The sequence below is a fragment of the Gastrolobium bilobum genome, unplaced genomic scaffold (genome assembly GCF_033153095.1).
Source record: "Gastrolobium bilobum isolate Gb01-03AN ecotype WA unplaced genomic scaffold, APGP_CSIRO_Gbil_v1 utg7479, whole genome shotgun sequence".
In the NCBI taxonomy this organism is placed as follows: Eukaryota; Viridiplantae; Streptophyta; class Magnoliopsida; order Fabales; family Fabaceae; genus Gastrolobium; species Gastrolobium bilobum.
In genome coordinates, this window is record NW_026895985.1 from 40,233 (window position 1) to 54,386 (window position 14,154).

Consider the following 14,154-nt stretch of genomic DNA (forward strand, 5'->3'; position numbering starts at 1 on the left):
CTGGGTTATTCTAGCAAGGTTCCCTCGGTGATTTTTTCCCTTTATTTTTATTTATTATACTTTTGAAGGAATGTGCAATTATTATGGTCCTTAGTTTCTTGTGAAAAGATATGGTAAATATGGGGAATGGATTTATGTGCAATTTAACATGATCAGCCACGTGAGATAATTTTAATTATTCATATAGACAAATCAAAGGTGATGAGATAATTTTAATTATTCATATAGACAAATCAAAGGTGATGAGAGACGAGAGAAAAAAAAGGTGAGGTTAAGGAGTGATGAAAATATATTCGTTGATTTGTTCATAAATGATTAAAATTGTTTCATTGCATAGTTATATTAAATAACATATGAGATAATCTGTATATACATAAGATAATCCATTCCGGCAATTATCTCTGTGTTGTGATTGAGAAAAAGACAGACGAACATAAGGATTCATTGTTTCCGTCACTTTTTTGGGTCCATTTGTCTATTCTCTACAACTTACATGAAAAATTTATATGACTGTATAGTCGAGGCTATTTGAATAAGAAATGAGAACCATATGCGAAAGTGAAATGCCATGGGTAATCCTATACAACTGTGTGTGTTTTTGTATTAAAAATTTTTGGAACTTACATTAGTCATTGAAAGATTACTTAATCGTTGCAAGTTTGACATTGGTTTATAAGATTCATTTTAATTGGGAAACTTTGTTTCAGAAACGTGATTAATTTGATGCCTAATATTTTAATGATTCGAATTTGAATGTCAATGCATGATTGAATTCTATGAAACAAACAGGACGCCTTGCTTACATTTATCATCTTAAAAGGGTTTGTGGAATAATATATATTTAAGGGTTTTTATTAAAATATCTAACTTAAATATAATCTATGTAGCACAACTTTGTCATTACAGTTACAATTTGTTCTGTCACTACTCTCTGGAGAGTTTGTCTCTTTCTTTAGACAATTTTTCATCCGCTAAGCTTAGCTGTTCACTAGTGATGAACTCTTTGCGAGGTTTTGATTGTTTTGCAGAACTTCAGATAAGTTGAATGCAATCATCAGCTTAGGATTATTTCGATTAAAATCCTGGGACTTGAAGTCCAAAATATGTCTTTAAACAATACAGTGTAGAACTATGTAATTTGAGGTGTGAACAATATATAAAATAATCGAGAAGACTTACTAAGTTACACTTTTAATTTTGGTAATTGATTCTATTTATAGATAACAGCTTTGATTTTTTTATTTTATTTTTTTTGGTTTCCTAAGAGTATCCTCCATTTAGTAGGGTATAATCTCTCCTAACAAAGTTTTTTTTTCCATACACATGACTAGAAATCGGTCAGCATGCTTAAAAGATCAAACTATCTATTAATTGTGTTGAGCTTTATTGGTAGCTTTTTTTTATATAGAAAGTAACTTTAATTTATTAGATATGTGAGTCTTTTGATTGATGAGATCTATTTTGACGTTAGGTATGCACATACATATCAAGTGCTTTTAAATATAAATGTTGAATTTATATTTAAAATTCAAGTGGATTAGCGATTCCCTTTTCCTCCAATTTTTTTTAATATGTAAGGTTTCTTTTAAATATAAGAAGATGAGCGTCTCTTAGTCTCTCTTAAGATTTCATTCTTCTTTCACGCATTAGTTTTACAATGGAGTCAAAGAAAGATCAGTGTGCAATAAGATCTTTATCTTGGTTGGGGTGAAATCTCAAGTTACAGGTCAATCTTTATAAAGAATATATAAAATATTAAAAAATTATATAACGCCAATTAGAATCAAATAAAATCAAGTAAATTTTTTAATGATTAAAGCCTAAGATATAACCCGCAAGAGTAGCTCAATTGGCAGCTGAGCTCCCAAGGGATTGCTTGGTGCAGGGATCAAACCATGTCTCAAGCAGTTTCTTGGAAAATCTTTGAGGGCCAGAAACCAAAAATTTTCCGTTGGAGGATTAGTCTCGTCCTTTCTCCGGTTGCGAAGCTTAGTGCACCCATTGTTACAATGAGGGGTTAGCCCAAACGGGCCGTACCCCGAGGGTAGGGATGTCAATATGGGTTTTGACACGCGGGTCGACCCGCGACACGACACGAAAATTCGTGTTCGGGTTGACCCATAAAAAAATTCGTGTCGTGTTCGTGTTGGAAAGAATGACACGCAAAAAATTCGTGTCGTGTTCGTGTTTATGAATTCGTGTTCGTGTCGACCCGTATTATTTTTAATTATTATATTTTTTATTTTTTTATTATTATTTTTTAATTTTTTATTTATTTTCGATCTATTTTTTTAATTTTTTTTGTCAATTACCATTTTGTCCCCTATTTTGCGTGTTATTCGTGTCGTGTCGTGTCAACCCGCAAAAAATTCGTGTCATGTCAGTGTTGAAGATTTTGACACGAATGAAAATTCGTGTCGTGTTCGTGTTGATGAATTTGTGTCGTGTCAAATTCGTGTCGTGTCAACCCATATTGACACCCCTACCCGAGGGCATGGTGCCCGGAGAAGGTTGAATGGGGATACCTCCTGGCAATGTACTATAAAAAAAAAAAAAAAGCCTAAGATATGTACAATTTTCAACCCATCATTTCTTAAAGGAAAACGATAACAAATACCCTTTTAAGATCAATAACAAATATGTTGTTTGTATAAATGTGCTAATTCTATTAAACATTGAAAGTTATGAAAAATGATATTAACACACTTTTTTGAATATTTGTTTAATGCATTCTTATTATCGTTCCACTCATGTTTAATAATTTTTTAAAAATAAAACAAGTGTAGAATGTATTAATAGGATTTCTCTAATAAATACATTGGGTTGGAATGGGGATGATGCCAAAATTGCAAATTATTACTTTATTACACAAATAAATAGGAGGAGTTTGTAAATGCTGGTAAAGTTTGGAGAATAAGTGGTGTACAACTGTACATATGGTAGGAAGAAAATCGTTATCGGTTATCTTCATTTATTGAATGGTAAGTGGCACCATGGGTGACAATTGCTCTGCCCATCACTTCAACCAACAAGAAAAATTAATTCCACAGGAATTGTATTACTTTTATATCAATAATTATTCGAAATTGATTATATATATATGCATTAAATTTGTAAGACATTGTGTGCGTCTTTTAAATTTATTAGTCATACAATGATACAATATTTATATTTTTATGTACTCATCACATGACGGTAACTTTTATGTTTTCTTCAACTATTGCTAGCTCCGCGTCGCAATGGACAATTTTAAGGGCTTATTTGAAACATTTGATAAAGAAGACATGATATGATAATTTATCATATCTTACTTTTATCTCTTATTTGGTGGGTCAATAGGATATGATTAGGTTATCCTATTGTCTCATTTTATCCTATTCAATACATGATTTCTTATTCTATGGGAGGAGCTGGGTTAGGATTCAATAGGATATGATAACAATATTGGATACCCAATATATCCCCACGCTACTCAATATATCTCCACGCTACCCAATATATTTGTATTTATTATATATATATATATTTTTTTTTTCTCCTTCTACATAATTTTATCAGATTGCTAATTAGGTGTTCATCAAATACAGAACATGATATAGGTCTCATATCATATCCTACCTTTATCAACCTCATATTATATCATATCCTATCCTTATCCTATCATGTCCACAAAACGAAACCTAAGAGTCATGGGTCTTGCAACTTACACACCCCACAATAGTTTCACTTCATCGAAATGAACACACAAAGCAATATGCTACACGAGTACTATTATTATGTACATAGAACGCATTCTTCCCAAACTCACGAGTTCTCCTATGTGGCACCCATCAGCTGGTGGGACAAAAGATAATTGATGATTGCAACTATTACGTGACCTTATTAGCTTTTCATGTTCATTGTTATTTATTTTTCACGTTTACTTTTTAATCAATTTTCACTAGTTTGAAGGTGTTAGAAGCTAAAGTGTGAATTATGAAATCCTATATAAATTAGAAATGAATAAAGTGAGGATTATATAAGTGAAGAAAATATATTTACTCTTGATTAAAAGTTTTGGGTCAAAATATAGCGTAAAATTTATCATTTTGGTTTGTCCCTTAAACTATTGATGAAGGTCTCTCCCTTTATCGATTTCCTTGACCACCTAACATGTGTATTAAAGTTAATAGTTTGATTGGATCAAGTACCTAAAGATAAGGATTAGTGCTTGAGGGGGAGTACACTTATAAAATTCAGACTCACACTCTAAGAAAAAATATTGAAATTCAATTACAAGTAACAAAGTCACATATTAATTAACGGAAATTATTTTCTTTTGTTGCTGAAAAAAATTTATCTCATATAAAAAAAATTATATATTACGGGTAGTACATAGTTATAATATTAAAAAATTTATTTTTCTCTTTGCTCAGACATTGTCAGTTGACATGGTGGAGAGAAAAAAATAATTTTACCATTATAACTATATATTACCCGTAGTATATAATTTTTTTTTTGCATGAGATAATTTTTTTCCAACAATATAAGAAAAATGGAACCTATTAATTAAAAATATGTTAACTGATAACTATTTCACTGAAATAATCAATATAACCATTACCTTAAAGTTTTAAGTCAAAAAATAGCATTAAATCCACTATTTTGAATAATCACTTAGTTTACGGATAAAACTCTTCTAATTTTGAACTCCCGTCTAAAAAGTTTGGAAAAATTACCAAAATATTAATAATGTTATTATCCATTTGAATAACATGTAAATATGGTTAATTTAGCCCACTAATTTAGTGATCATAATACCTAATACTTGATTAGTGTGGTCTAATAAAAGTAATATAATTGAATGCATTCTTGGGGAGGGGGCTGAACCTTTAGCCATCACTGTTCCCCCGCACTCCGGATTAGTCTCATAGCCGGCTCAAAGAGTCGAAGCTCGTGGGGATACCGGAGGGAGCCAACTCGTCTCAAAGAGATAATTAGGGTTGGGTAACTCCAAAAAAAATAAAAAAAATAAAAATAAAAGTAATATAAGCCTTAAATTAAGAAGCTTTTGATGGAAAAGCCTATTAGGTTTTGCTTTTAAATGATTAGGTCATATGTATTCTATTAACTTTTGCATTATATTGAAAACTATATTTAAGAAAGAGTGAGAGGTGTAAAAGAAGGCCTAATTCATCGAGAAAATAAATTACTTAATACAGTTATACAGTATCCCCTATTATAACCCTCCCGATATGTTTTTTCTCTCCATATTTTGCCCATCACTTCTTCAACCTCCATTACGCTAGCTACTTCTGTGCTTGGAATGGATGTACTTATATATATGTCTATTCGATTATTGCATGTTTGCCTTGTTTGGTGACTTTTGAGTACAGGTCACCGTGAGATTTTTATTCTCCTGACCTGTGTTTTTTCTTGGTGTCATGCTTCGTTAGTTTGATGTTATAGAAAAATTATTATTAACCATGTGAATTAATTTGTTAGGATTGTTTCAATTTAATAGGAGATTTTGTATTCGAGTTTTGTGTATATAATTGTGTTAAAAAATTGATAGAATGAGCTTTATTGCCTTTATAATACTGCTTAACTCAAATGAATTAATCGAGTAATTTATAAATCAAAAGAAAAATCAAAATAAAAAATTTATGGAAAAGTTTTACATCCGTTCCCACGTTGGGTGTCAATATTCTTTTTCTCAATAAAGGGTACGTTAATTGAACATTGTATACCTAAACTAACTTACCCATTAATCACATTAATCACTTTTGGAAAATAAATAAATAAATCAACCTCGCTTTCCTTTATTTTTTGCTCTTTTTTATCCGAAAATGAAAAATGTAAGGACGAGCAGTGGAAGCATTATTGTTAAAATCTCGATTTATTACTACGATTTTACGTTTTTACAATTTTTTTTCATCAAAATGATTTTACTAATATTCCAAACATTTTTACGTTTTTATGATTTTTTTACATTACGATTTTACGTTTTACGATTTTTTAATTCTGTTTTGATTTTACTTAAAAATCTCGATTTTAACAACATTGAGTGGAAGTAATGGGTAATCTAGACAGAGGGATGGATGAATCTCGAAGTCCAAACTATCTACCCGGTGGATGAAGAGGCTTCTGTTTGGAAGCATTGTGTCTCTAATAGTTAGTCATGGTGTCCTACAATGGTCAATGGTGTGTTAATTTCTACAAGTAGAAATTTACTTATCCTGGTAAATTTGGGCCCCATACAGTACAAAAAGTAATGAATTAATCATAAAGAAAAATTCATAAACAACATTTCCTATTTACAATTGTTTTACATCAAAATCTTGGATAAACTCCTCTGGAATTATATCAAAGTGTTGTGTATAAATATAAGAAAATCATTCTCTAATTTTACATACCATAACTATCTCATATTCTTCTTACATAAAAAATTGTGTTACCTCTTTTTTTTTTTTTTTAATGGGTGGTGAATCCTACTATATTATATGTCTATGGTAGAAAATATCTATGTCCAATCATATGAGAAAATAGAATCCCATAAACATAATGTAATATTATGATCCTTTCGTCACAATTATTATTATTTGTTGGTTATTTTTGTTTCAGTTTATGATTGTTCCATGGACAACGTTGCTAGTTGCGCTAGTTTCATATATTAATATCTAATTTTTCGTAACAAATTCACCATATCTTGTTACGTGGCTGTATTCAGAAGACCAAAATTTAAGATACAATAACTGTAGTAGTTTGGATACAAAATTGACCCGAAGTTATGGGTAAACATGTCCGGTCTGAAGTTCGGAATGTGTAGAGCTTTCTGGTTGGCATGGGTAACCTCACCTCTGGTTAGTTGGGATATAATAATAAGATTGGTGCATTCATCCTTTTGGCTTTCTTGTGCTCGAGGTTGTATGACACTGTTTCTTTCCGTTTCCCAACAGGTAATGTTAGAGTAAATGAAGATACAAATAGGAATATCATTAATATGAACTAATTATTCGTGCGAAAATTAGCAACACAAACACAATTTATTTATTATATAAATTAGGGACAGGTTATATTTATAAATTTTTTTATTTACAAACTACACTATTTTCTCCCGGGAGAATACTAGGTTTCACTATGTTCTCTCGGGAGAAGATAGTGTAATTTGTAAAAATTTGTCAAAAAATTTTGTAAACGGATCTTTCTTCTATAAACTAATGTGATACGATACAAATAATTTTTTAATTTTAATAAAAACTTAAATAACTTTACATTAATAAATAAAAGCAGAGTAAATTAAGATAAATATATACCATATATTTTTTGGGTCACTTTGTAATTGATACAAGCACAACATAACAACATATAAATATAAATACGAATTGACACAACACCAAAAATCTGTATCATGTTCATATTTTATTGGGCAGAATACACGTTGCTATGAGCATCAGTCTGCAAAGCGGAATATGATGAGCTTTGTGAACCGAGTTATAACTTATATATAATTAACGGGCCAGATATTGTTGGGAAATTTGTTCCCTCAAACTCCAATGTCAAGGGGTCCAGGGGAAGCCCGTGGCGGGGAACCACCACCAATGAGCTAAGGCTACACAACCGTAGCAAGTGGATACGACACCATGTCTCAACCCAAAACCTTAAGGCATTGGGTTCATGGGTCCATCCACTTATATACTCTTTACTTAGCTCATTACCAACCAATGTGGGACTCATCACACTTGAATATCTCAACAATCTCCCCCTCAAGTGTGAAACCCACAATTGGTATGCTCCCCCTCAACCGAGTACCCGAAGCGCAAAGTACTCGACCCGCCTCCTAGCCAATCACTAGGCTAGCTCGAGCCCAATCCGGCTCTGATACCAATGTTGGAAAATTCGTTCCCTCAAACTCCAATGTCAAGCGGGTCCAGGGGAAGCCCGTGGCGGGGAACCACCACCAATGAGCTAAGGCTACACCAACCGTAGCAAGTGGATCCGACACCATGTCTCAACCCAAAACCTTAAGGCATTGGGTTCATGGGTCCGTCCACTTATATACTCTTTACTTAGCTCATTACCAACCAATGTGGGACTCATCACACTTGAATATCATATCCCAACAGGTATTTCTATTTTTATTTTGGTATCCTGAACGGGACAAACCCCCACACACGCTAAACAGAAGAAATAAAATGCGACCTACTAACACTACCTAAATCAGCTAAATACAACAAATAAATACCATAAGTAGGGGGGACGAGAAGACACATAAGTCTTCTTCATCCTGATTAATAAGGGGGGAATTTGATAACCAATCTACACAGAAATTTCCTTCTCTATAAATGTGATTGATCTTCACAACCCAATCTCTGTCCATCCAAGTCCGTATATGAGTCACAATATGAGATTCACAGGCTGGCTCACTACCTGTGGTGAGCTATGTGCCGCAGTCTTTGAGTCACTTTCAATAATCACTCTCCTTCATCCTCCTTCCCAAGTCATCTGGATGCCCTTTAATATTCCCATAGCTCAGCCACAATTAGGGGTGTTAACAGGCCGAGCCGAATCGAGCTTTGGTTTTAGAAGGCTAAGCCTGTGTTTAAATGTGTCAGTCTGACCAAGCCTGTTACCTGTTATGAATATAATTATCGGCTTGTGGCCTGACTTATTTACAAAAATTTATCTAAATAAAATATACAATCAACAGCATTAGTAATTTCATAAATATTCATAAATTTAATGTATATCCAAACAACATAATATAGAACAAAATCATTCAAAAAGTCTGTTTAACCAATAAAATAAGATGAAATAGATTCAGGAGAAAGAGAGGGTTATTACAAGTAGTATAAAAAGTATAAAATAAAAATAAAAATTAATATACTAGGCCAGCCTGAGTGGCTTTAAGGCCGAGCTTTTGAATTGGAGCCTGAGGCCTTTTTATTAAACGAGCTTTTATACAAGTCCAAGCATGGTTCCAACAACCAATTTTAGACATATAAGCTCAGGCCTTCACGAGCCGAGCCAAAGGCCCCTGATTTGTTTATCACCCCTAGCCACAATAACATTACAATAACCAACACAATAAGAGAATCCTTTTAACCATTGGCCAAAGCAGTCTCTGTTCAACCTTCCACACGCTGTCAGACTTGGGTTCTCCTTAGCAGCACCATCCGTATTAATTTTCACCCACCCAACCTCCAAAAATTGCCAAGCAATTAGAGTCTCTTTATACCTAGTGTTTTGGTTGGTAGTGCTACTTTTATTTAAAACAAACCAAATTTCAGCTGCCTGATCTAAAATTAAACAATGATCATACCCATTATACAGTGTCTCTAAACCATGAATTATCTCATTTCTCCATTTCCAGATGCACCAAATAGTAGTAGCAAAAATGGTATTCCAGGGCACACCCCTGCTATCTACTCTATCAATACACAAATTAAACATAATCCAATCAGTATCTTGTAGAACAGTACCTTGTCGCCTGCAGCCTGGTCCATAGGAGGTGCACATTGTCACAGTCTCTTATTGCATGGAGCTGGGATTCGTCTTTCTTTTTACACAAACCACATGTTGCCTCCCCATTTGCATGCTAGCCAATATGCTCTTCGTGAGGAGTCTTCAGTGAGCTATCTTCCAAATGAGGACTTGAAATTTATGAGGTCCTTTCCACTTCCATATGATACTCCAAATGTCTGAGCTTCCACTTCCTTCCTCTAGCTTATCTATCAATAGCTTGTAGATCTCTTTGACGGAGACCCCTCCAATGTTAGGGATGTTTCATCTAAGTTTATCAACCCCATCTTGGGGTTGAGGAGGCAAGCAGCTTTAAATTGTCATAATTTCAACATTGGATAACCACCTAGACAACAAGTCAATCTTCCATTCCCTATATTCATTGACATAATTAGCGACTCTTTGTGATGACTCCTCCTATGGGATTGGCATTATAGTTTTATTCATCAATTTGCCACCTCTATTAGCCATCTATCATGCCAAAACCTCACACTCTTTCCATCTGCTACTTCCCAACATAAATGATCTTCCATCTTCTTACACACCAAACATATATACATATATATATATATATGGGGCAGAATCCGTTTACGCACTTTTTTTGCAATTACACTAATGTAGGACCGGTCATACACTGTGTGATTAATGTAGGACCGGTCCTACATAGTGTAGTTTGTAAGAGTTTGTAAACAAAAAAGTTTGTAAATATAACTTGCCCCTATATATATATATATATATATATATATATATATATATATGTTTCCATAATCTGGAGTCTTCCTTTTTAAAAGAAAACATCTCCACCCCTGATCTGTTTTGGACATATTTTGTCTTCAGTACCCTTAGCCACATAGCTTGAGGGTTAGAATAAACTCCCCAAGCTAGTTTAGCTTTAAAAAAAAAAAGCATCATTAAAATCAACCAACCTTCTGAGACCGAGGCCCCCTTCTCTCTTGGGAGTGGTTAAAATATCTCACCTTATTAGATGCATCTTCATTTTATCCTCCATGTCCCCCCAAATAAAATTTCTCTGTAATTTTTCTAGTTCAAACTCCAATTGGCAACTTCCCATATTGCATATGAAAGGAAGGGATAGTTGCCAATATTGATTGTGCCAAAGTGATCCTCCCAGCATGGGATAAGCATTTAGTTTGCCACCCAAACGGTTTTTGATGAACTCTAGCAATTATCTCTTTGTAGTGCTGTTTGGTAACTCTTTCGTGTTGTATCCATGCTCCCAAATATCTTCCAATATACTTCACTCTCTTGAAACCACTTATCTCTGTAATCCTTGTTGCTATAGCCTTATCCGTATTTTTTGAGAAATAAATACTACTCTTTTGTTCACTAATTTTCTGACCCAAAGTTTCCTCAAAAAGCTTTAGACATCTCATCATGTTGAAGCATTTTCTGACCAGATTTAATAAGATGGAAAAATCACTATTAAATATTAAAAGTAAGGAATTTTCAAATATTTAGGAAAGATCTTCTACTTCATAAATTATCATACTTGTACATATTTATATATTTATATCAGGAACTATACGTACATAAAAATAATGTAACTCGTATTACTCTCATATATAGTTATAAATTGAATGGTTAAGAATTTTAAAAATGTTTCAATTGACAAATAAAAAATCGTAACCACTCCTATTATATATGTGTATGAAGGTTATTTAAGTTACTTTTTTCCGTATATATATCATTTCTGTATTTATTTTTTTTGGTACGCATATTTTTCTGAATTTATATATACAGTAGTGTTTGTTTTATAGATATACTCCATACTTTCAAACTTTACTATACTCAAGATCGGTAACTTGATTCGGGGGATGAGAGGTAGAAAAATAGTAACTACGACCAAAAGTGATTAAGTTTACGCTAAAATTTGTGTGTATATAACAAGAGGTTATATTTATAAAAAAATTTGTTTATAAACTTTTACAAATTACATTATCTTCTTATGAAAAAATATTAAGTTTCACTATGTTCTTCCGGGAAAAGATAATATAATTTATAAAAATTTATCAAAAAAAATTATAAACGAATCTTTTTCCAGGACTTTCAGCAAAGTTATTATTTGTTAGAGACACAGAGAAGAAAGTGGGACCATCAATTTTTTTTTTTCTCATCTTTTTTTCTCTTTCTTTTTTGGTGTGTGTGCAGGAAAGAAACTGTTTATTCGTGGACATATATAATCCAATAACAAATCTTATAAATGTATGTATTCATAACATCTCTTTAAATCCGTCAACTCTGCCAATAATTTTCTTGTCGTTTTAAACTATTGCTATTCGTGTCCTAATTGTTACCTCAAATATTCTTTGGTCTTGGCTACTTGCACACCACTTTTAGCACTTCATAGCAAAATGCACAATTAACCTTCCATTAACAATAAGAAAAGCGATGTCTACAAGACTACAGCTACATGTGGATTGCTTCAACAAGGATGTTCATATAAATAAGGTAAACTATAAATATCCAATAGAGATCCATTTTATGACAACACCAAGACAAAATTCTCCAACGGACAAAGATGAATAATAAAGATTATAATAATGGGATGAAACGTTTCAGTTGTATGCAAACCACAACATGCATGATGTATATATAAAATATATATATTGTAAAAACCAGAAACAAGAAAAAATTTACAACTGGACTGTATCCCCTCTTGGCTTGATGGTTGCCCTTAGAGATTCCTTCATGACCACAGTGAACTCCAATTTCCCAGTGAAATCCAACATCTTGCCTGGTGGGTATGCACTCCACTCAAACTCCTGCACCATCCTAGCCAGCATAAGATGAATATGCACAGTGGCCATAGCCAAACCAGGACATATCCTTCTTCCAACACCAAATGGCAGCATCCTCACTCCTGTGACCCCAGTTATGTCAGCTTCCTCACCCCCAGAAATGAACCTTTCAGGGTCAAACTTTTCAGGATTGGACCACAATCTGGGGTCATCACCAACAGCTGGAATGTAGACCTCAACATTTGCATCAACTGGTATGTCATACCCTGCCAAAGTGGTAGGTTCAGTCACAGAATGTGTGAGTGTAAAGTGTGTTGGAGGATGCTTCCTTAGTAGCTCCTTAACCACAGCATGTAGGTACGGCATTTTCTCAACATCCTTTTCATCAACTTTCTTGTCTCCCACTGTCATCTTAATTTCTTGGAACATTTTTGTTTGAATCTCAGGGTTGGCTATGATTTGTGCTATGCCCCACTCAACTGCAGTTGCTGTTGTGTCTGTGCCACCATTAAGGAACTCTGAGCATAGTGTCACCAATTCAGCATCTGAGGGTACTGATTTTTTCCCTTCAACTTTGAGATCAAAGAGTGTGTCTAGATAGGAAAAGGTTGTGGCTGTGTGATCTGATCCTGGGTTTTGGAGTGCTCTCTTTCTCTGCTCAATCAAAGGGACTATGAACTCAACCTGTTCTTTTCGAACTTGCATAGCTCTCTTTCTCTGCTTTGAGAAAAATGGGCTTAGAATTGGTAAATAGTCATCAACTCTCGGATTCAGTATGATGAGAACACTCTTCATAACCTGATCTATTCTCTCCAATGCTTCTTCATCCATCTCAAGACCAAAACACATAGCCACAAGTATGCAGAACACAGCAAATCTAGCATCTTTGAGCACCCAAACAGCCCCATTGTTCTTCTCTGCTTCAACTCTAAGCCTGTTGATAAGCTTGTCCATTGCGTTGTCCCTAACACTACGAAACTCCTTGAGCCTGGTCGAGCTAAGCATGTTCTGCACCATGTTCCTTCTCAGTGATTTCCAAACTGGGCCATACACTGCTGCATTCACAGTGAACTTGTTTGCACTGAATATGTTTCTTGTTGGATTCTCTGGGGGTCTGGTGGCATAGGTTGCACCCTTTTGGATCATTGACTCATGCACAAGTTTAGCATCAGAGATTATGATCATTGTCCTTGTACCCATCTTAAGGGTGAAAATTGAGCCATATTTGCCTTTGAGATCATTGATATAATCAAAGAAAGGTTTCCCAGAACGTGCAACTTGAAAGAGGTTACCAACAATTGGCCATCCAGGGGGTCCTGGTGGAAGGTTAAGCTTTCTGGATTTGGTTTTCTGTGTGAGCAAGAAAATAAGGCATGAGAAAAGAAAAGCTAAGGCAGTGAAGATGAGATGGTAGTGAGGTGAAAGAGAAGCGGAAGCAGAGTTGAAGAAAGAAAGGGTCGTAGTAGCCATTTGAGGAAGAAGAAGGAAAGAGAACATTGGAGGAGTCGATGATGATTAAGTGAAGAAGAGGACCCATAAGAGGGTATAAAAACGATAGACAGCATGAACTTGTAGGTGGCTTTAATTAAAGCACTTGAAAGAACAGCAAAGGTGGTTGTGCTTATAAACCACTATTTTTTATTTATTTTTTTATTTTTTTGACATTTTTTCGCTTTATTGAATAATACAGTCGAATACAGCTAGAAATATATTAAAATTGTTATTGTAAACTTACTTAATAACTTCATTTTTTTTGATCGAAATAGTTATTTACATAATATCAGAGTTTAAATGATTATGAGATTACGAGTTTGACCTTCATCGTAGTGTAAAAAAATATTGAGTATGACATGTCCTATTAGTCTTACAAGTCTAATCTGACCAATATTTAAAA

The 14,154-nt window shown here is 33.8% G+C and overlaps 1 protein-coding gene across 1 annotated transcript; it reads right to left on the reverse strand.

The window, feature by feature from the left end:
* Nucleotides 1–11,881: 11,881 nt before the first annotated feature.
* Nucleotides 11,882–13,835, reverse strand: LOC133297125 (cytochrome P450 77A3). Its single transcript, XM_061496192.1, has one exon. The coding sequence runs from the start codon at nt 13,755–13,757 to the stop codon at nt 12,156–12,158; it is 1,602 nt and encodes a 533-aa protein (XP_061352176.1). The 5' UTR covers nt 13,758–13,835; the 3' UTR covers nt 11,882–12,155.
* Nucleotides 13,836–14,154: the final 319 nt, after the last annotated feature.

What these genes read in the sequence shown, in the direction of transcription:
- LOC133297125 (XM_061496192.1), bottom strand. Translation starts at nt 13,757, where the DNA reads ATGTTCTCTTTCCTTCTTCTTCCTCAAATGGCTACTACGACCCTTTCT.